General features: G+C 46.1%; 1 protein-coding gene across 1 annotated transcript in view; it reads left to right on the plus strand.

The window, feature by feature from the left end:
* LOC109951103 (ATP-binding cassette sub-family A member 1-like) overlaps positions 1-22,562 on the plus strand; it is a 56,335-nt gene that overhangs the window by 27,771 nt on the left and 6,002 nt on the right. The window contains exons 11-46 of the mRNA XM_020585395.1: positions 1,041-1,180; positions 2,209-2,325; positions 2,414-2,608; positions 3,342-3,547; positions 4,622-4,798; positions 4,881-5,103; positions 5,999-6,220; positions 6,308-6,512; positions 9,055-9,168; positions 9,375-9,549; positions 9,710-9,841; positions 9,956-10,233; positions 10,323-10,543; positions 10,924-10,999; positions 11,081-11,331; positions 11,600-11,651; positions 11,768-11,893; positions 13,344-13,492; positions 13,589-13,713; positions 13,797-13,895; positions 13,982-14,171; positions 14,562-14,656; positions 14,736-14,768; positions 14,853-14,958; positions 15,331-15,405; positions 15,808-15,977; positions 16,705-16,882; positions 16,960-17,075; positions 17,271-17,415; positions 17,729-17,852; positions 18,221-18,350; positions 19,128-19,254; positions 19,765-19,827; positions 19,916-20,022; positions 22,212-22,353; positions 22,488-22,556. Coding sequence (XP_020441051.1) covers positions 1,041-1,180; positions 2,209-2,325; positions 2,414-2,608; positions 3,342-3,547; positions 4,622-4,798; positions 4,881-5,103; positions 5,999-6,220; positions 6,308-6,512; positions 9,055-9,168; positions 9,375-9,549; positions 9,710-9,841; positions 9,956-10,233; positions 10,323-10,543; positions 10,924-10,999; positions 11,081-11,331; positions 11,600-11,651; positions 11,768-11,893; positions 13,344-13,492; positions 13,589-13,713; positions 13,797-13,895; positions 13,982-14,171; positions 14,562-14,656; positions 14,736-14,768; positions 14,853-14,958; positions 15,331-15,405; positions 15,808-15,977; positions 16,705-16,882; positions 16,960-17,075; positions 17,271-17,415; positions 17,729-17,852; positions 18,221-18,350; positions 19,128-19,254; positions 19,765-19,827; positions 19,916-20,022; positions 22,212-22,353; positions 22,488-22,556 — 5,153 coding nt within the window. The remainder of the gene's footprint in view (positions 1-1,040; positions 1,181-2,208; positions 2,326-2,413; positions 2,609-3,341; positions 3,548-4,621; positions 4,799-4,880; positions 5,104-5,998; positions 6,221-6,307; positions 6,513-9,054; positions 9,169-9,374; positions 9,550-9,709; positions 9,842-9,955; positions 10,234-10,322; positions 10,544-10,923; positions 11,000-11,080; positions 11,332-11,599; positions 11,652-11,767; positions 11,894-13,343; positions 13,493-13,588; positions 13,714-13,796; positions 13,896-13,981; positions 14,172-14,561; positions 14,657-14,735; positions 14,769-14,852; positions 14,959-15,330; positions 15,406-15,807; positions 15,978-16,704; positions 16,883-16,959; positions 17,076-17,270; positions 17,416-17,728; positions 17,853-18,220; positions 18,351-19,127; positions 19,255-19,764; positions 19,828-19,915; positions 20,023-22,211; positions 22,354-22,487; positions 22,557-22,562) is intronic.

A 22,562-nucleotide genomic window follows, 5' to 3' on the forward strand; every position in this document is an offset into this window, starting at 1 on the left:
GTCGCTCTGTCATAATTTTCTTCAGCTTCGACATCCTCAGCTGCTTCAGATTTATTTGCTCTTTTCCCTTTTGGAGGCATTTCAACAGATGTAGACTTTTCCAAAGACTTGAAGGTGTAGAAGATATGAAACAGATGTGAAAAATCCCAGAACAGACAAGAGGAGCAGAAAAAACGTCCGCTCTCGCTTGCAACCCGTAAATGAATGAGCAGTTTATATAGAGCAGGGTCAGGTGTTCCCCTGGTATGGCCCGAGAGGTGGTCCTGCAGCACAGATTTAATTTACAGTGTTGACTGATCTGGAGAAGTAGGCAGAGAACAAACCAGTTAAATGTTGTCCTGTTCATGTGTCAGATATAACGGGGAGAACTGAAAACCCTTTAAAAGGTAGAGATCAGCTGTCAGTTTGTTTTTTGCTGTGTCAGAGGTATTTCAGACATCCAGTGTGCTGCGGTTGAGTCTCTGATAGATGCTGTAATGGGCATGAAACTCCCCCAGCATTATGAACACTTCCTACTGGACTGCTGGGAACCTATATGATGAAGATGAAGCTGGTCTGTCATCACCACTGTTATAGAAATCTGTCAGTGTTTGAGTTTAGCCAGAAACCATGGCAAACCGAGCAATTTAGTTGTTTCTTCAAGTGTGAACAACCCAGAAAATATCTGGTTCTTTGGTTAAAACTCAAGGCTCCAAGAAGCCTGTGGTTGACGACAACTCCCAGGGTGCACTGCACTGACGAACAGCCAGTCACAGAGCTTCATGTTCTGTCATGTCTACAGTAAAAAGTTTAATAAGTTATCAGTGACCTGATCGACACGTTCTGATTCAGGATCACCTTGGGATCAATTCAGTAACCATGGCAACAGTCTTAAACTAAGCTTTCATTGGCTTCTCCATCATAGCAACAGCAGGTGGCCTCATGGCTGTTGTAGTTTTCAAAGACACTTGAGAAAACAAAGTTGATGTAATTTAAAGTTCACTGTGTGAGTGTGTCTACAAAATGAACCAGTCAGGATTAATCTTGTTTGTGTTTTCCAGCTCCATACTGCAACAATCTGGTGAAGAACATGGACTCCAACCCAATGTCCAGGATGATCTGGCAGGCTCTGAAACCTCTGCTGATGGGGAAGATCCTGTACACCCCCCACACCCCCGCCACCCAGAGAGTCATCCATGAGGTATGGCATCGCTTCCTGCAGGAGGAGGAGGGATCTTCAGGCTCATTTGAGATGCACTGCACCTTGCCAGGGAAGTGGACGAAGGCAGGCGGCAGCAGCAAGGGCAACAAGCCGCATGGTTTAGGTAGACTGATGGTTTAGGAGCTTTCCGCCGGCCTTCGGTTTGTACAGGAGGTCCCAGAAGAGTCCTGTTAGATCAGACTGTTAGACTTGATGCAGATTTAATACAATGTCATCAAATCAAACTTTTCAGTTTTAACCCAGGGTCCAAATAGTTGTCTAGATGACAGGGAGAGTGCTAACATGCTGTTCTATGTTCATCTCCGTATTACTCTGACATCGTGCCTGTAAATCTACATGGGCTACATTTCTCATCATGTCAGTTTGCTGATGTATCTGGGCTGACCAGGCCTGATTTGATATGAAACTGCATATATACATTCACAGTATTAATCACTAGACATTTTCATTGTTGATCTGTCAGATATTTAGTCTGACAGAAATCTTCACATCCCACTTACCAAAGGCTTTTTGTGTCACTTAATATTTCAGGAATTAAATCAGTAATGTTCATATTGTAAAGCAGAACTATCACAGACTTTCTGCAGTCTGTGACTGTATTCAGCTTCTCTGACTGATGGTCACCATCAACCACCTTCATAGTGCCAAATCTAACTAATAAATTCACAGTTGCTGTAATTATACAAGAAATGAAGTTTCTATAAAGCGTCATTTTGTTGATCCATCGTCTAAACCAATCAGCTCTCAGATCAGGTGAGAACCAGGTGTTTCCCATCATACCCTGAGGTCTTGCAGTCAGTGGACAACAACTGTGGTGCCTGGCTCCAAAAACTGCAGCTGCCTCAGTTGTTGCCCACGTAGGTGTTGCGTCAGAGCAAGTTGGGTCAAATCAGACAGAAACCTAACCGGCACGCATTGTGCGCCGATTGCTGATGATCGATTCTCCACAGATCTGGGTCATCTCGAATGTTCCTCGTTTCACCTGTGTCTGTCTGTGGTGCATTCAGGTGAACCGGACTTTCCAAGAGCTCGGTGTGTTCAGGGACCTTGGTGGGATGTGGGAGGAGATGCGACCCAAAGTGTGGAATTTCATGGAGAACAGCCAGCACATGGACCTGATCAGGGTAAACTTCAGACTTCAGTTTCTGCCAAACTGAAAAACTGTGAGATCAACACAGTGGTCATTCAGCCCTCTCCCTGTCTGTCATCCAGACTCTGCTGAAGAATAACGTCGCCACCAGTTTCTTTCATGCCCAGCTTGCCAACACAGACTGGACCGTGGCCGACGTCTCCAACTTTCTGTCTAAGCAGACGGACGACCCACGACCGTCGAGCGCCGCCATCACCTGGAGGGACGTATTCAACGAGACTGACCAAGCCATCATGAGCATCTCACGCTTCATGGAGGTCAGAGATCAGAATCACCCTGATCTAAATGCTATCATCACATCAGAAATGTAAAAAGTAACTGCACAGTTGTTGCACATGAAAGTAATTTGTTGCATCTGCAACTAAGTTTGATACCAGACCTGAAGTAACCGTATAAACCTTAAAAGTCAGAGGATCAGCACTGTGGTCCCCACAATGTCAGTGAGTTGTCACACTTTGAAGTTTTCAAGAGTCCAGAATTTACCCCAAATCTTCACAAACCCTGTGTGAATAAACTGAAGTGTAACACGGAGCCGTCTGCCACCTTAGACCTTTGGTATACCAGACCTACACCTGGAGGGAGTCTGGACCCAAAGTAAAGTGACCAGCTTTTGAAAATCAGCTCTTTTCCCTCCACATCATCAGTGAGCTGTCAGGTTCAGGTCCTCACAGTGTTATACACTGTGTTTGCTTACATCAGTTTTCAGAAGTCGTATTCATGCTTTCTGCATTCACATGGCCACAAGGCTCCCTTCATGCCTATGAAGGTCCACAGAAGGTTTGTGACCACACACACCAAGTTGCCTGTTGTTGACTACGGCCATTTTATGAACCCCTTGTTTTATGTCCCACTGTGGTTACTTTATGTGATGTGAGGGTTTTGTTTTACATACGCTCACCTCATATGACTTGCCATTACCTGCTATGATTGGTGACTGAACATCACATGACCTGACCACTCTATATGAGGTGTGTGTGTGTGTGTTTGCAGTGTGTGAACTTGGACAAACTGGAGCCGGTCTCTACTGAGGAGCAGCTGGTCAACCAGTCCATGGTGCTGCTGGAGGACAGGAAGTTCTGGGCGGGGATCGTGTTCCCGGACATTCCCCCCAACGCCACTGAGCTGCCGGCCAAACTCAACTACAAGATCCGCATGGACATCGACAACGTAGAGCGGACCAATAAGATCAAAGACGCGTACGAACACGCACGTGCACACACACACACAGATGAAAGCGTTCCTGTTCTTGATTGGTGGGAATGACCTCAGTGACCCTGAAACTAGTTCAGTAAAAACACCAGAGATGCCCGACAGGTGTTTGTATACAGGCAATGTGGGGCTGCAACTCTCACATGAGGACAGCAGGCCCCCACAGTATAAACTATTCAAGATTAGAGTAAAGAATAGTTCAACATTTAGTGGAATCCTCTGTTTTTATCCCTGACAGTCATGTGTCCAGCTTGACTGTTGGTTCTCTCCGGGTACTCCGGCTTCCTCCCCAAGTCCAAAGACATGCAGCTTAGGTTGATTGGTGTCTCTAAATTGCCCATAGGAGTGCATGTGCGTGTGTGTGGTTGTTTGTCTATGTGTTAGCCCTGCGATGGATTGGCGACCTGTCCAGGGTGTACCCCGCCTTCGCCCGATTGCCGGCCGGGATTGGCTCCGGCCCCCCCCCGTGACCCCGCTAAGGGATTAAGCGGTAGAAAATGAATGAATATATATATATAGAGCACTTTTTCATACACAAAGGTGATTCAAAGTGCTTAACACAGTGCACACAGATAACACATAAAATATACATGGATAAAACAGAATGCAAATTAGATTATATCGTTAAATGCAGATTAAAAGTAGCAATGACATGACAGCACAAAGTAGCAACATGCCAGTGTAGATACCTGGTTCATTCGTAAAGCTGTGCCAGAATTCGCACTGTTCCCACTGTTCTGAAAATAGTTGGAAACAACTAATCTGGCTTCGTCCAAAAGCAAAATCCACCTGCTTGCAACTCTATATATCACCAATGAGCTTGCATATGAACATCATTTTAGTAGTCATAATCTTGTGAACAGGTGTAGAAATAGAGTCAAATGTTCCAGAATGTGCTTAGCCTAGCTTAGCACAAAGACTGGATGCATTCAAGCTTTCAAGAGGCTTTCTTCAAATGTTGATTTTCTTAGTGCAGATGAACATCTTCTCTAACCTTCAGCAGCTCACATCTGTGCTGTTTAAACAAACGGGACATTAATGGTTTCTCACCCCCTTTTCAGCTATTGGGACCCGGGGCCTCGTGCCGACCCGTTTGAGGACATGCGATACATCTGGGGTGGGTTCACGTACTTGCAGGATGTTATTGAGCAGGGCATCATCAGAGCAGTGACGGGCACTAAGGAGAAGACAGGAGTGTACATCCAGCAGATGCCATACCCCTGCTACGTAGACGATATGTATGTTCATGACCTGCTCTGGTTTTAGTTTTCAAAGTCCTTACGCTCTGTCTCAAACCTTTGGTCATGTCCTCTGTTGAAGTTTCCTGCGGGTGATGAGCCGCTCGATGCCCCTCTTCATGACACTGGCCTGGATGTACTCGGTGGCGATCATCCTGAAGAGCGTGGTATACGAGAAGGAGGCTCGGCTGAAGGAGACCATGAGGATTATGGGACTGGATAATGGCATCCTGTGGTTCAGCTGGTTCATCAGCAGCCTGATTCCTCTGCTGATCAGCGCTGCACTGCTGGTGCTGCTGCTCAAGGTGACGACCAGCAACACTCACAATATGTCAATGAATAAAAAAAAATAACACAAATGAGCAAAACAAATTTTTGGGTTTGCTTATAGTCGAGCTGCAACAATTAGTTTATTAATCAGTCGACAGAAAAATGTTCAGGAGGCATTGTGAAAACTGATGAATTGTTCACATCATTATCTGCTTCGCTGTTATCTGCTCTTTCTTAATGGATAATGAAAAAAATCATTAATTCCAGCCCAAGACCAAAGGCAGAATTATCTGGAAAAACCCTGCTGCACATTCTGTTTATGTATGCGAGAGTTCCGCAAAAAGAAAGAAAGAATAATGAGTGTCTTATTCATTTCTGTACCTAAAAGGCAAACACATAAATGGATCAAAATAAGTAGGTCCAATTTACAGTACTGAAGAAAAATATTCGATGTAAAGACTGACAATCAATCAATCGACCAATCAGTCCTTATTACTCTTATCTTTTTGCCTTAAAATTTGTAATGCCAGAGCTTACTGCCAGCTGCACAGATCTGAGAGCTGTTATCTCCCATCTCTCTCAAAGTGATGCGTCTAAAACTAAGCGCAGTGAGACATACTGCTGGTAAAGACTGAACTTTCTTATCACATTACTGCTATCTACAGCTGTTTCTGTCCATATGAGATGTCCGGTGTGTCTGACAGGCGTCAAACAATGTGACATTTTGCACTGAAATGTTTATGATGATGATTATAATGACTCAAGCAAGTTTAACGTCTCTGCAAATTTCAGGTCTAATACCACAGTGAAATAAGATTAAACCAGTGACTACCTGGAAGTGGAACACAGCGACCCTCGCATACCTGCCTGAAGATGTAGTTTTGAGATGTTATTAATGGGATATGACTGGTCTTGTTGTGTCCTGTGCAGAAGGGGAACCTGCTGCCCTACAGTGACCCTGGCGTGGTCTTCCTCTTCCTGGGATCCTTCGCAGTGGTGACCATCATGCAGTGTTTCCTCATCAGCACAGCATTTGCTCGAGCCAACCTGGCTGCCGCCTGTGGAGGGATCATCTACTTCACCCTCTACCTGCCCTATGTGCTCTGCGTCGCTTGGCAGGACTACATTGGCTTCGGAGCCAAAGTCTTCGCTGTATGCTTATTGGGATAAGTTTGTTGTTATGATACTGTTTGTCATTGCACTGAGTGAGTCACATGACCTCCTTCCTCCACCCCGCAGAGTCTCCTGTCACCCGTGGCGTTCGGGTTCGGCTGCGAGTACTTCGCTCTGTTCGAGGAGCAGGGAGTGGGCATCCAGTGGCAGAATCTGGTGTCGAGTCCTTTGGAAGAGGATGACTTTAGCCTCCGTACCACCATTATCATCATGTACTTCGACTCCTTCCTGTACGGAGTCCTCACCTGGTACGTCGAGGCCGTGTTTCCAGGTGAGAGCTGATGTCACTTTGAACTGTACTACAGCCAGACATTTGTAATGAGGTTCAACAAGTGGCTCGTTTGATTTGATGGTGAAACTTCAGTTTAAGAACACAACATTTTCTGCAGGCTGTGAAGTTTTGGGATAAAATAATAACGGAAGAAAATGATGCACCTGAATTTAAATTCTTGGTCTTCACCTAATTCACAATGAGGCAGCAGTTATGATAAAATGGACTCTTCTCTGGTTTTCTTAACTAAAAGAGCAGCTTCTATACTTCAGACTCTGGTCGATAGGTTTTTGTCTTGAAGGAGAGAAGTGTGTCTCTGGTTTTTGATTTGACAGCCATAGCAGTCAAATCACTGTATTAGTGCATAATTTGCTTCTGCCAGGGAGAGGTCATTCAGTCTGAAGAGATTGTAAGTTTGATGCTGCTTAAGGGGCAGCACGGTGGCACAGTGGTTAGCACCATTGCCTCACAGCGAGAAGGTTCCAGGTTCGGGCCACACCTGGGACCTTTCTGTGTGGAGTTTGCATGTTCTCCCCGTGCTTGTGTGGGTTCTCTCCAGTTACTCTGGCTTCCTCCCACAATTTAAAGTGTTTATTTGTCATATGCACAATTAGGAAACGTGTTTCCCTGTACAATGAAATTTTTACTTTGCCATCCACGTGAATGCCACAAAATACAAATGAAATATAAAGTAGATAAATAAATAAAACAAAATCTAAGGCACTTTAAGCAGCAACAGATGCAGCAATATAATAAAAGAACATAACAAAATGTATGCCGCATGGGAGCAGCATGTGCAGTGGTCAACAGTCAATGTGCAAACTGAGAATGTAAACAGTACATGATGTATTTCCTGGTAATAAACTCCTCAGCTGTTTAGGAGTCTGATGGCAGAGGGAAAGAAAGAGTTTTTCAGTCTAGTGGTCCTACATTTCACACTCAACAATCAATGTGCAATTATGCATGTGCAAACTGAGAATGTAAACAGTACAGGTCGTATTTCCTGGTAATAAACTCCTGTCAGCTGTTTGTGTGAGATTTCACACTTCTGAACCTCCGGCCAGAGGGTAGGGAGGTGAACAGTCTGTGCTGGGGGTGGGTGAGGTCTTTGAGGATGGAGGCAGCTTTCCTATGCACCCTGTGGTGGTAAATGCTCTGCAGAGAGGGCAGTGGAGTCCTGGTGATCTTCTCCACAGTCTTTACCACTCTCTGCAGGCGCTTGTGGTCCATAGCAGTAGTGCTTCCATACCAGACAGTGATGCAGCTGGTCAAGATGCTCTCAATGATGCAGCTGTAGAAGTTGCTGAGGATCCTAGGCGACATGCCAAAACTCCTCAGCCTCCTCAGGAAGTACAGCCGCTGCTGGTCCTTCTTGACCAGCTGTGTGGTGTTAAGTGTCCAAGTGAGGTCCTCACTGATGTGGACGCCCAGGTATTTGAAGCTGCTCACCCTCTCCACTTCAAGCCCCCAGATGAACAGTGGTCGATGAGATCTCCTCTCCTTCCTCATGTCCACTATCATCTCCTTCGTCTTGTCCGTGTTGAGGCTGAGATTATTGTCCTTGCACCATGACACTATTAGGGTGATTTTTATTTTTACATAGATATGAATAGAATTAGTTAAGGTTTTTTTATTTTATAGCACACATAAGTCTATATACTTTAATCTTACAGTTATGTTCATGTAGTTACATATCACCCTATGTGTTCACTGAATCACTGATCAATATTTATTGTGTTAGCCAACTGGAGCACTGTTTAACATCAAAGGTACTGGTTCACTAAAACACTGAATCTCATTAGATTTACAGCTTTGGCAAAGAGGGTCCACAGTTACTTTATTATCACCACCTGGCATATAAATTTCACGTAGTGAAATATATATCTTTTTATTAGTCTTCTCTTTTTCAGAAGAAAAAGAACTTTCCTCACAACACCTGACCGGCCACCTCCGTCCTGTAGGCTGCTTCGTCCGCGCCAGTGATGCGACCAAATCAAATCAAATCAAATTTTATTTGTATAGCGCCAAATTACAACAAAAGTCATCTCAGGACACTTTACAAACTAAGGTCTAGACCTTACTGTTATCAATATTATTACATAGGGAAAACCCAACAAATCCCCCTTGAGCAAGCACTTGGCGACAGTGGGGAGGAAAAACTCCCTTTAACGGAAGAAACCTCCGACAGACCCCGGTGACGGATCAACTCTTGGGCTAACATACACAGCAGCCAGAAACACAGCACTATGCTCTCTGGCTAGATAGTAGGGCCGGCATTTCAGCAATGAAAACTTTACGTCTGGCGAACAGTGCTTATAAACAGTCCGTACATCTCCACACCATGAGTTAGGTTGATTGGTGTCTCTAAATTGCCCATAGGAGTGCGTGTGCGTGTTTGTGGTTGTTCGTCCTGCGATGGATTGGCAACCTGTCCAGGGTGTACCCCGCCTTCACCCGATTGCCAGCCGGGATTGGCTCCGCCGCCCCCCGGTAGAAAATGAATGAATAAATGAATGTGTCTTAAGATGCATTTGTGTCTCAGGTCAGTACGGGATCCCTCGGCCCTGGTATTTCCCCTTCACCAAGTCCTACTGGTTTGGAGAGAAAGATGGAACATCCAGTAAAATCCCTCTGAACCGGAAAGGAAACCCAGGAGGTAACTACACAATGGAGCTACAGAGCTGCACTCTGAGAAACAACAAAATAACAACTGTAACCTTAAAAAGAGTGGCGAGCAATCAACTTTCAAAAGTGAAAATACAAATCAAATTGTCTTTAAAAGTATCTGTGTAATCTAGAAGACTTTTAATGTGAAAGAGACTTCCTGAAAGATGCAGCAAGGTGTCTTCACTGTGTTTCCAGTGGTGTGTATGGAAGAGGAGCCAGCCCACCTGGACCCTGGAGTCTACATCGAAAACCTGGTGAAGGTTTACCGTCATGGAAAGAAGCTGGCAGTGGATGGACTGACGCTCGGCTTTTATGAGGGACAAATCACCTCCTTCCTGGGACACAATGGTGCCGGAAAAACCACTACCATGTGAGTTCAGGGCAAGGCTGGCACAGACAGATACAAGTACTTGTATACAGGTAATAGTGCAAGTACAGAAAGAGGTACAGGGATAGGATTTACAGGTACATCTGCAGGCAGAGGCAAGGACATGGATCCATTCTCATGTCCTCATTTCTCGTCCCTACAGGTCCATCCTGACTGGTCTGTTCCCTCCCACCTCTGGTACAGCTTACATCCTGGGCAGAGACATCCGAACTGAGCTGAGCACCATCAGACAGAGTCTGGGCGTGTGTCCACAGCACAACGTCCTCTTCAGCATGTGAGTCCTTTAGTTTTAAACAATGTTTGAGAGGGAGATGTCGCTTTGTTTCAGGTTTTAAAAGTTTCCACATTTTATCATGTGAACTTGCTTGTATTGTGGTGCCCCCTGCAGGCTGACAGTGGAGGAGCACATCTGGTTCTACGCCCGGCTCAAAGGCCTGTCAGAGCAGCAGGTGAAAGGCGAGATCGAGCAGATCCTGCAGGACACTGGGCTGCCGCACAAACGCACATCCAGGACCAGTACTCTGTCTGGGGGCATGCAGAGGAAGCTGTCTGTGGCTCTGGCTTTTGTCGGGGGGTCAAAGGTCGTGATATTGGACGAACCCACAGCCGGTGTTGACCCGTACGCCCGCAGGGGAATCTGGGACCTACTGCTTCAGTACAGACAGGGTAAGTCCTCTGATTGGTTGGTTTAAGCAGCTCCTTTAAGGTTTTTATTCTCCAGCTAGACTTTAATTGGACATCCTGCCTTGAATCAGGTCGGACCATCATCCTATCCACACACCATATGGACGAGGCAGACATCCTGGGTGACCGGATTGCCATAATCTCCCACGGGAAGCTGTGTTGCGTGGGCTCGTCCCTTTACCTGAAGAATCAGTTGGGGACGGGCTATTACCTGACACTGGTGAAGAAAGAGCTGGAGCCATCGTTGAGCTCCTGCAGGAACTCATCCAGTAACGTTTCTTTCATCAAGAAGGTCTCAGATACACGACGTCTACAGTTATCATCGCCACACACACACCCAGAGATAGTATTGTTTGTTATCACAGGAGGAGAGCTCACCTGACAGACACCACAAGCTGAATCCTTAAACTTCACATCAGCCATCCCTCTGCTCCAACTAAACAGCCAAGTCTGCTCAGTCTGTGGCGTTTGTTGAAGCTGCAGAGAAAATGTAACTTAGATAGTTTTTAATTGCTTTACAAATGAAGCAGAATATATCAAGCATATGAATTAAATGTTTTTCCTTTTATCTCCCCTGTACTGTGCACAAGCACTGAGGGAGGCTGACACCTTTATGTTCTCCTCTGGTCAGTCAGTACTGACATAACTGATCCTGTGTCCTTGGTGTTTCAGGAGGAGGAGTGCACCTCAGTAAGCAGCAGTGACGCAGGACTCGGCAGTGAACATGAAAGTGAGGCAGCTACCATTGGTGAGCTCTCTGTTTCTGCACAGCGGTTGATTCCTTCACTTCAAGGTGGGCCTGATCTGTGCCTCGTGTCTCCGTCCTCAGAGAATGCCCCTGCGGTGTCCGTCTGTGACGTCCCCTTCATCCTCCCAGATGTGTCCCTGATCTCAGGTCTGATCTTGCGTCACATCCCCACCGCCCGGCTGGTGGAAGGCCTGGGACACGAGCTGACCTACATTCTGCCGTACAGCGCCGCCAAGGACGGAGCCTTCGTAGAACTCTTCAAAGACCTGGACGTGAAGCTGCCTGAGCTGGGCATCTCCAGCTACGGAGTGTCCGACACCACGCTGGAGGAGGTTTGTGCTTTCTGGAGTTTGATGCCATTCAGTCTGAGAGGGAGACGGGAAGTACTGTTCATGTGGATCAGTCTGAGAAACAGTAATTAAAAGGGAAGTATAGCTGAGCTAAATTAGCTGGATTTATTATTCTCTAACAGGAAGAATATGACCTTTATCAGTTTAGAACTTTTCAAAATAAGAGTTACAAGGCAGAGATGGAGTTAAGAAGACACTGACAAAATAAATGTAAACAAATCAGACAAAATTAAGTTTCTTGTTCTTGTAGATTTTCCTGAAAGTGGCTGAGGATAATGGAGTTGACACTGAAATGCCCTCAGGTGAGGAGTGACCTCTGACCGCGTAGCTCCTTCACAAACACTGAAATCCAGTCCAGACATCATCGTTCACCGTGACGTGTGTGTGTGTGTGTGTGTGTGTGTGTGTGTGTGCTCAGATGGTACAGTTCCTGTTCGGAGGCGGAGGAGGACTCACGCCTTTGGTGGAGGAGACCCTCAGAGCTGCCTGAGACCATTAACTGAAGACGACAACCAGGATGGCACTGAGTCTGACGGAGACCCCGGTACATGCTGTGACACACACTAATGCACACAAGGTTTCTAATGTGATTTGTAGATTCAGTGTTTGTCAGCCTCCTGAAGTGGACCACGGTCCTGTTTAGGGCAGTTTTATTAAATGGTGTGATGATTCCTACCTGCATATCAACGTCGCTACGACAAAAGAGGGGCTTATTGATTTTCATAGGAACGCACCTGCCACAGCACTGACTTGATTACAAGGCATAACCACGGGGCAGTGAGTCAGTATAGATGCTGTCCTGGATGACAAACTGACCGTTGATGCCAACATGGATGCCAAATGCAAAAAAGGTCAATCAGAGACTGTTGTTTTTAATGTTGACTCACTCCTGAAAATATTTTGAGTCCATTTTAACTTTTGCAGTGATCTGCTGGTTTGGCAACCTTGGCGTGGTTAGCAAACATAGGCTGGGAAATATTCTGAGAATTTGCCAGAAGATCATTGAAATGATCTTGGCTTGTGTGATCAAGTCAGAGCCACTCGGAGAGCAAAGGCCATCCTGGCAGACGCTCAGTCCCCTCTTCGTGCCATCTGGAAGGAGGTTTACCTTCACCAGGGGAGCAAGGCAAACAGATACTTGAGCTCATTTGGTCCCTCAGCTGCTGTAGGTCTAGCTGTTGTTGTACACACACATAACAAGGACTTCAGTGTTTTTATTTCCTCCTACAGTGGGTACGGAAAGTATTCAGACCCCCTTAAATTTTTCACTCTTTGTTATATTGCAGCCATATCCTAAAATCATTTAAGTTCATTTTTTTCCTCATTAATGTACACACAGCACCCCATATTGACAGAAAAACACAGAATGTTTGACATTTTTGCAGATTTATTAAAAAAGAAAAACCCTTTGCTCAGTATTTAGTAGAAGCACCTTTGGAGCTAATACAGCCATGAGTCTTTTTGGGAATGATGCAACAAGTTTTTCACACCTGAATACTTTCCGTACCCACTATATATATTTCTCTCCTATGATAACACCACTCTAAGTTGTATCTGTTTTATTATGCGAATTGGTTGATGACTGTGGTTCAGCACTGTTGCAAATCAAATTGCCCCTCAAGGACAATAAAGACTTTCCAGTCTAGTCCACATAGTTATACAATATATTCTCATTATTTAATAACAAACACCACATAAATATAAGATGATACAACTTACAGCTGATAGTTTTCCGCTGCTCAGGCTGAAGCATGGTGTCTCAGTACGGAGCCTGATGATACTGACCAGTCTGGTGTTTGTATCTCTGAACAAACTGGCACCTTCAATGAATTCTGCCACAGTTACAACAGAATAATAGAAACCAGCAGGATTTTGTTTATCACTGTGCATGTGAGCGGATGTCTAGTTCAGGCCCTCCTCGGACACATTCTGATTGTGCAGCCTGTTACGTGACCCGTGGCTCATCATGTGATCTGTGTCATGTGACCTGTCAGAGTGCCGAGAGACGGACTGGCTGAAGTGCACTGATGGTAAAGGATCGTATCAGGTGAAGGGCTGGAGTCTGAAGAGGCAGCAGTTTGTGGCTCTGATGTGGAAACGCTTCCTGTATGCTCGGCGCTCCAGGAAGGGCTTCTTCGCTCAGGTTTGCTCTCACCTTTTAAACTTTATGCATGTACTCTGAACTTTCTGCAGATTCCTTTCTTGTTTTTTTTTTTTTAAGGTTTACAATGTGTTTTAGATTGTACTTCCTGCTGTGTTCGTCTGCATTGCTCTGGTCTTCAGTCTCATTGTCCCCCCGTTTGGAAAATACCCCAGTCTGGAGCTGCAGCCCTGGATGTACGAGGACCAGGTCACCTTCATCAGGTACACAGCTGCTACCAGTTATGTACACATACAGGATAACTCTGAGGAGCTTACTGTCTGACTTTGTCTGTGTCTCCTGTCAGTGACGATGCTCCTGGAGATGTCAACATGCAGAAGTTGTTAAACACTATGCTGGACGCTCCAGGCTTTGGGACTCGCTGCATGGACGGACATCCCATCCCGTAGGAGATTTAAAGATTTCGATCAAGTTTTGGACCAGGTGTTTGACTGTGGTGTTGTAACGGTCTTTGTCCTCCCGATCTCTCAGAGAGGCTCCCTGTACAATGGGTGACGAGGACTGGCACACTCCTGACGTCCCCAAAAGCGTCCAGCAGCTGTTCAGCTCCAGGAACTGGACCATGGAGGATCCGTCTCCGGCTTGTGTCTGCAGCTGCGACGGCAAGAAGAAGATGCTGCCGGAGTGTCCTGCTGGAGCCGGAGGGCTGCCCCCCCCTGAGGTGCGACCATGAGAAACAGAGTGGCACATAGACTCAGAGTCCTGGGGTACAAAAGTGTACGTTATGAAATGAGAGGAACCAGTGTCTCATTTTAGATGACCATACTGTTGTTGTTTCTCAGAGGGAGACGATCAGTGCCGATTTTTATCTAAAAATACCGCTCAACTTTCACACCCAGGAATAATCGGAGTAAATTAAATGTTAATATTTTCATGACAGACTTTCATTTGTCTGAAAAACGTCTGAATGAATTTATGTACCCAGGTTTTTGAATCTGTTGAAGCTGTTTTTAGATTCTGCATTTGAACTTTTTGATTAGCTTCAGGTGAACATGCCTCCTAGTAGACCTCACTGCTCATGCAGAAGAATAAATGTGATGTTGTTGTTCAGATGAAGCTGAGCGCCACCGACACGCTGCAGAACCTGACAGGAAGAAACATCTCCGACTACCTGGTGAAAACCTACGCTCAGATCATTGGCAAGAGGTGCGACACTCGCTCGATGAACAAATACACCTGGAAAAATTCAGAAACTGAAACTTTGTGTCTGATGTTTGTTTCACAGTTTGAAGAACAAAGTATGGGTCAATGAGTTCAGGTCGGTTCATGATTTTATTTACAAAATTGTGTTCTCTGTCAGTCAGCAGCTGTTTCCAGATGCTCACATGTTTTCCTTCTGCAGGTATGGAGGATTCTCACTGGGCGCCAGGAGCACTCAGGTCCTCCCTCCGGCCGATGAGGTCGATGACGCCATTGAGAGAGTCAGGAAGATCTTTGAGATTCAGAAGGTCAGAATGTGAACGCAGGAGCAGAACATTTGTGTTTGATTCCCTGTGAAAAGCAGAAGTCTGATCTCCCTGCACGCTGACAGCTTTATGATTGGGTCTTAGCTTCAACTGCCAGAGAGTCATGAACTCCTCAGACAGCTATAAAAAATGAAGCAAACTTGAATCAAAAAGCAGAATAAAAAACAAGAAAGACGCAAGAAGTGATTTTCCTTAACAACAGATCAGACCCAGGGTCAGCTCCAAAAGTATCATCTTCATAAGAAAACAGTCTAACGAAGAACTTAACCGTCCTACTGTGACTCTGATGTCCAGTGAGACGTGTGCCGTGAACACCTGATGTGAAAAGTGAAAAATTAAAATTGTTTCCTGCAGGGAGCTGCTGCAGATCGATTCCTGGACAACCTGTCGGGTTTCATCAACGGCCTGGACACAAAGAACAACGTGAAGGTGAGAAAACAGCTGCGATCATTAGTAAAACCATAACACCTGTAAGTATGGAACGGGACCAGAACATGCCTGTAAGATGACACTTGTACCACGGAGAAATACTGCTGAGGCTTTGTTTTGTTGGTGTGTGATGCTTTCTGGAAAGAACTCTGGATTTGGGTCCTAATATTAAGGGAGTGCAGAGGGTGTTGAGTTAATGAACTCCAATAAATTCTTCAGCCTAGAAATGATCCCTGCTGCCTCCTGGAACACGTTAAAATGTGCAAGTCTCAGGTGTCTCATTACTATTTGCTGTCAAAGCCCATCTAATCAGTGTGCCGGTATTTCAGACACAGGTCTGGAGTAAGTGGAGCTTGTAGATCAATAATTAATCAGTGCTGATTAAAACTGATGTGTCCTCAGGTCTGGTTCAATAACAAAGGCTGGCACAGTATTGGATCTTTCATCAACGTCATGAACAACGGCATCCTGAGAGCTCACCTGCCCGAAGGGGCAGAGCCCAGCAGCTACGGCATCAGTGCCTTTAACCATCCCCTGAACCTGACCAAGGAGCAGCTGTCCCAGGTTGCACTGTGAGTACGCAGCTGTACAGCTACACACCTGAACACCCACCTAGCTACACCTACACAGCCTGTACAAGTGCAGCTCAACAACACACATACCTGAACAGTTACACATCTGAGACGCTACAGCTGCGTTTCCACTGTTACTCCCCCGGCATAACGTCACAGGTTGACGCCGACCATCCCGCTTTGCTTCTCCACTGTGTGGGTCTCTGTTTAGAGGAGGGAGGGGCTGCGCTCCTGTAACACACCCACAGCTGAGCAGAGGACGTGGAGGACCACTCCACAGTGCACCGATCAGCCAGTAGCAGAGGCTGTAGGAGCAGTTCAAACGGCTGTTAAACAAGCAGAACACAGACATGCAGAGATTTGGATCCGTTTTCGAGAAGGGAGTGGAAACAAACGTAGAACCTGGGACGAGCCTCACACGACACACTTCAGTAGGTTCCTCTGGTGTAAAATCCTTATACACCGGAACAGCTACACATAAATATGACATATGTGTACGGCTACACCTGATCAGCTACTCTGCAGTGCCGACACAGCTGACCGACCCATACACCTGAACAGTTACACACCTGTGACACTACATCCACGCAGTTACACCTGAACTGCCAGAGGCAGGAAACACCCAAGTAGAAGCACCAACAGGTGTCTCTATAATCAGTGTCACTGGACTCTGTTCAGTCTTTTTTCATCACTTGCAAACCTAACTCCTATTCCGCTGTGTCTCCAGGATGACAACCTCAGTGGACGTCCTGGTGTCCATCTGTGTCATCTTTGCCATGTCCTTTGTTCCGGCGAGCTTTGTGGTCTTCCTCATCCAGGAGCGAGTCAGTAAAGCCAAACACATGCAGTTCATCAGCGGGGTTCAGCCGCTGCTCTACTGGATTGCCAACTTCATCTGGGACATGGTGAGATGCAAAACAAGCGCACCCTCAGTCAGCGTGTGTGCATGTTCAGTGTTGTTGACATTTGTGTCTCTCTGCAGTGTAACTACATTGTCCCGGCAACGCTGGTCATCCTCATCTTCATCAGTTTCCAACAAAAAGCCTATGTCTCCTCCACCAACCTGCCAGTCCTTGCCTTGCTGCTGCTGCTCTATGGGTCAGATACTGCTCAGTACTACAAAATACTTCCTGAAACTACTTTTACCGAATACTTCATTTGTATTTCTCTCGCCTGCTAAGAGAACCAGACCTTTATTTCAATTTCCTGTTTTGACCTGACAGAAAACGAGACAGTTTGTTGTGTTGTGTTCTGACAAAGGCCTTTTGTTTCCCTTCTCATTGTTTACTTCAGCTGGTCGATCACACCGCTCATGTACCCGGCCTCCTTCTTCTTTAAGGTCCCCAGCACGGCGTACGTTGTCCTCACCAGCGTCAACATCCTCATTGGCATCAATGGCAGCATCTCCACCTTCGTAATGGAGCTGTTCGGAAACAACGTGAGCACACGCAGCAACAGGCTACAGGTTTAAATAAACCGCAGAAATAAACTTAACTGCAGCTTTAAGATAAATGAAACCTCGGCTAAATCAGAACCAGCTTTATCAGCCAGGTGTGTTGGACACAAGAGGAATCTGACTCCGGTACAGTGGCTCTCGGTGTGCACATAGAATGTTCTTCCATAAAGCAACAAGTAGACTGAGAGAACAAGAAAAGAAAAAGAATGTGCAAACAAGAAAAATACAAATGAAGTACTTAGAATAATATATATAACACACACACAGCTGCTGTTTAACTATGTGATCTTTGCAGGAGATCGGAGGAATCAACGACATTTTGAAGAACGTCCTCCTCATCTTCCCTCACTTCTGTCTTGGCCGAGGACTCATCGACATGGTGAAGAACCAGGCGATGGCTGACGCCCTCGAGAGATTCGGTAACATACAAACACACACTGTGATGGTTTTATAGGTGCATGTGCTGAGGTGCGTATTCTTTGTCCATGCCCACAGAGGAGGAGCACAGCTGAATATCAAAGCGGTCGCCGTACATGTCCATAAGACGCTGTGGAATCCAGTTGCCAAATGCCAAGATGGCAGCCGCCATATTCACAGTATTTTGGCTTCACTTTTGCAAAGTGGTGACGTGTCACACGCATCAGTCAGTGGTCACAGCTGAGAGACACAGTCGTGACCAAGAGGCACTATTCAGTCGGTGTTTCATGGATGTCTCTTTTTGGGGGGGTTGGTCCGTCCGATCTGCTGATTGGAGACAGGTTGTGTGAACGTTGTTGTTGTGTTTCAGGTGAAACGCAGTTCCGCTCTCCTCTGGAGTGGGACATGGTGGGAAAAAACCTGTTTGCCATGGCTGTGGAGGGAGTGGTGTTCTTCATCGCCACAGTCCTCATCCAGTACAGGTTCTGCATCAAACCCAGGTATTTCACATGTGTACTGTCTCATACGTTTAATAATTATATAGAAATATTCCAGATTTAAGGAAACCATGGGAGCCCTGGAAGGGTATGTGATTTATTTATTTTTTTCTGAAGTGCTTGTTTGATTTGCCACATGAGCAGCCTGCTGGCAGCTGGAAATGAAACTGTACTCTAAGCATTTCTCTTTTTATCCCACGAGGTATATACAGTTCAGTTCCCAGTTTTAGAAAGACCCTAACCCCTTCTGTGTTTGCACACTTTATTGTGCTGTAGGTTTATCTCAAAGAGCAAAGAGGACGCTCCTGACCACGCTGTGTTGTGTCACAGCACAGGCTCTGAACACTTCTGCATTCATGCTTTCACTTTGTCAACATGACGTATTGAGTGTAGACCGATGCAGTAAGTGTCCAACAACACAAAGTGTGCAGGGGTCTGAGTACTTTCTGAAGAAAACACACACCTCATACACAAAAAACTCTTAATATTCCTGTTGAATCTGTAAACGTGTCTCTTGTGTCCGTTTGACCGCAGCAGAGCAAACTGTAAACACAGTAACTATTAATTATAAAGCTGCCACTGTCCTTGTCCTGCAGAGACACAACAACGTTGTCAGCCCGTGTTTCCTCTGTGTGTGTTTAAACAAACAGCAAGTTAAGATGAATTGTACCTCTAAGATCATAATGACAGCTGTAGCTTTGTAAAAGTGGTGAGTCAGTCAGGACTACAGCCAGGAGCAATTACAGGTTGTGTGACGTCACTGTGTGTGTGTGCATGCAGGCCGGTCAGCAAACTCACCAAACTGGGAGCTCTGGGTGCGGAGGACGAGGACGTGGCCCGGGAGAGACAAAAGATCGTCCACGGCCTCGGTCAGGGAGACATCCTGGAGCTCCGACAGCTCACCAAGGTACACGCACAGTATGTAGGCCTACTGTACACAAACAGTATATGCACACAAAACGGTTAACCTCCTGAATCGAGGCCTGTCCACCCTTCACCCTCACCGCCACTGTGAGCAAACAAAGCATTAAAACTAATGAGCTCCACAGGGTCTTGTTCCCTTGATGGTTTTCCTGTTTCCCAAATAAGGCATTGGCATGTCTTCATCAGATTAGCAGAGACACAGTGTACGTTTACAGTCTCAAATATCTATCATACATCAGGGCACTGATGCTGTGAGCATCACCCCGCCCGGTGTCTCCGACAGCGAGGCTCAGATTTATTCTTTCATCCACTTTCTAAACCCATGTATCCAGTTCTGGGTGGACAGGGCTGGAGCCCAAGGTGGGTTCACCTGGACCCAGTGACATCACGGGGTTGAAATGAGATGCTGTGTGTTTGTTGTCAGTTTAAATCACTATGACCTTAATGAAGTGATGTGTTCGTTGGTGCTGACTGAGTGACATGTGCCCTTCAGGTGTTTAAGAGGAAGCAGAAGCCAGCGGTGGATCGACTGTGTGTGGGGATCCCTCCTGGAGAGGTGAGGCTTGTCACCGATCAGCTGAGATGATAAACTGTGTCCTTCATGGTTAACACTGAAGAAAATGTGTGTGTGTGTGTGCCATCAGTGTTTCGGCCTGCTCGGCGTGAATGGAGCAGGCAAGACGACCACCTTTAAGATGCTGACAGGAGACACTGTGGTGACTAGTGGAGAAGCCTTCCTGGCTGGGAAGAGGTGAGGTTTAATCTGACTCCAGATCAGCTCCTCTTTTGAATCGAGACCAGGACCTGAAGTGGAAAGTGAAGTCCCAGCTCTTGGTGTGTTGCTGTTGTGAGGGATTGACCAGGTTCTTGCAGATTTGTTCTGCTGGGTACAGTGGTGCGACTGATTCCGAGTTCTTTGGTTCACACGTTGTAATGACCGGGACTTGATCAGTACTCAAAGAGAGCAGTGAGTGAGATCATTGGTGTTTATGGAGATTCTCACATATAAATATACTGTAGCCTCTTTATTTTTATGTTGACAGTACCTTGCACTATTTTATTTTGAGTAGAGTAGGTACTTTATTGATCCCACAGTGGGGAAATTTCTGTGTTACAGCAGCAATAGAGAACAACCAACATAACACCATAAGAACAGAACTTCATAGAAACACGGGAAAGAACACAACGAGGACACAGCTGCTGTAACTTGCTGCTACTCCGCACGGAGCAACAAAGAACACTTGGTGTTAAAATAAAAAGTTACATAAAGGCAACAAAGCATCAGAACCATACACACAAGTAGCGTCATCAGAACGTTACGTTTTACACAGCACAAATAAGCAAATCAAAGGCACCTAAAAACAGGGCAGAGCAGCACTGGAGAGAATCAGGAACAGCAGTAGAGACTAAACAACAGGCATTAGCCTACAGTAGGTCCAGAGTTTTATTGCTCTTTGTGTGGAAGGGTGGCAGAGAGGGGGGAGGGGGGAAGCATGGTTTAATGTCCTCGAGATGGGGATTTGGGCTTGCCGGTATTGTGTCTGAGCTCTACCAGCATGGCTAGCTCATCCATTCATCTCGGAGGGGAGCGGACCGATGGCGAACATGGCCCATATCTCCGTTTCCTCCCCGTTGCACCATCTCACATCCCCGTGGAAAATCCCTGGCAGCTCACCACAAGGAGCTCGGAAGGATTGCTGGCCTTGATGGCCGACTGTTGGCAAACAGAGCCCTCCCCAGGCAGACTCAAAACCTTGTAAAAAGTATAAATGCAAACGCAATAAAACTTGTATTCCTGGTAGCCCAACTCCCCAAAAAGTTTACGGGAAAGCGCCACAGCACAAAAAGCAACACAGAAAACCTAGAAAACTCGAAAAAAACAAACAAATAGAGCGAGAGCTGCTATGACTTTTAATAAATATTGAAATTTATCCCAGGCGTTTTGGCACTCCTGTCCTAGTGGCATTAAGGGGGATTTACTTCCTGCATGCTTTGTTTTGTCTGATTGCAGCCCCAGCGTGTCCCCATGAAAAAGGACGAGACATGAGTGAAAATTTTAAAAAGGGAATAAGTATTTTTGCAAATGCAGCGGTTTTAGTCTAAGTTCTGCAATTGTTCTGTTGTAGAAATGTTGCTTTAACAGCTGCAAGAAACGGGCTTCACCGTCTACTGTAACCTACTGTATATGGCCCGCTGTGGATTCCTCATTTTTATGACTGAAAACATTTTTTAAAACCCCCCACAACACCTGCTAAAGAAGCATAAACTGGCAGAGAAGTGGTCATTTTGGCTGTTCCCACAGTCTGCCAGTCACTGCAGATATGTGTTAGGCTAACAGGTGATAGCTGAGTGCTGAGATGTGACAGCAGGCTGCAGTCTGGTTCTCATGTCAGCCTCCCTCTGCTGTCTGCGGTCGGCTCAGAGCTGCTCTGTCCACCCGCTCATCCTCTGTCTGTTTCACTGTGAAAAACTGAGGCGGCAGCAGTGACTGTTGCTGACCAACTACACATGAATAACAGTTTTTAAAAAGTTTAGAAAAGTTTAAGTCTTGCAAACCCTTATTAAAGGGCCAGACTTTGCGGTACCGTTGTGCACAGTCGGAACTATTTGGTCCCAGTTTCTTTTTATTATAATGCCTAGTTTATTTGAGAATAAGTCCCAGGTGTATTCAAAATGTTGTATTGCGATTCTGCTGTTCCTTCTGAAACTCAAGTTGTTTATCAGCAAGCTGTAACTTAAGTCGTTTGAGGTCACTTGGGACAAGTTGACTTTATATGCAGAGAATTTATTCAGAGTACGAGAAGACAGGCGCCTTGTTCCCTCCTGCATACATCTGATATCAGCTGCTGACAGTAAGAGCAGCCATCGAGCTGTACAGTGTGGAACCAGTGCAGCTGACTGTGTGTGTGTGTGTGTGTGTGTGTGTGTGCGCGCATGCAGCATCCTGAGGGAGATCGATGAGGTGCATCAGAACATGGGCTACTGTCCTCAGTTCGATGCCATCAACGAGCTGCTGACAGGAAGAGAGCATCTGGAGCTGTACGCCATCCTCCGAGGAGTCCCCGAGAAAGAAGTCTGTGACGTGAGTCTGAAAAGCTGCCAGCTAGCGTGTGCGCTACCTCTGTGCATTGAACAATATGCACTGTACAGTACACACCACAGCGCACCCTGCACACAGCGGCGATGCTGATGCTACTGATGGTGTTTGATTGACAGGTGGCAGAGTGGGGAATCAGGAAGTTGGGTCTGGTGAAATATGCTGACAAAGCAGCAGGAAGTTACAGTGGAGGG

The sequence above is a fragment of the Monopterus albus genome, unplaced genomic scaffold (genome assembly GCF_001952655.1).
Source record: "Monopterus albus unplaced genomic scaffold, M_albus_1.0 scaffold364.1, whole genome shotgun sequence".
NCBI lineage: Eukaryota > Metazoa > Chordata > Actinopteri > Synbranchiformes > Synbranchidae > Monopterus > Monopterus albus.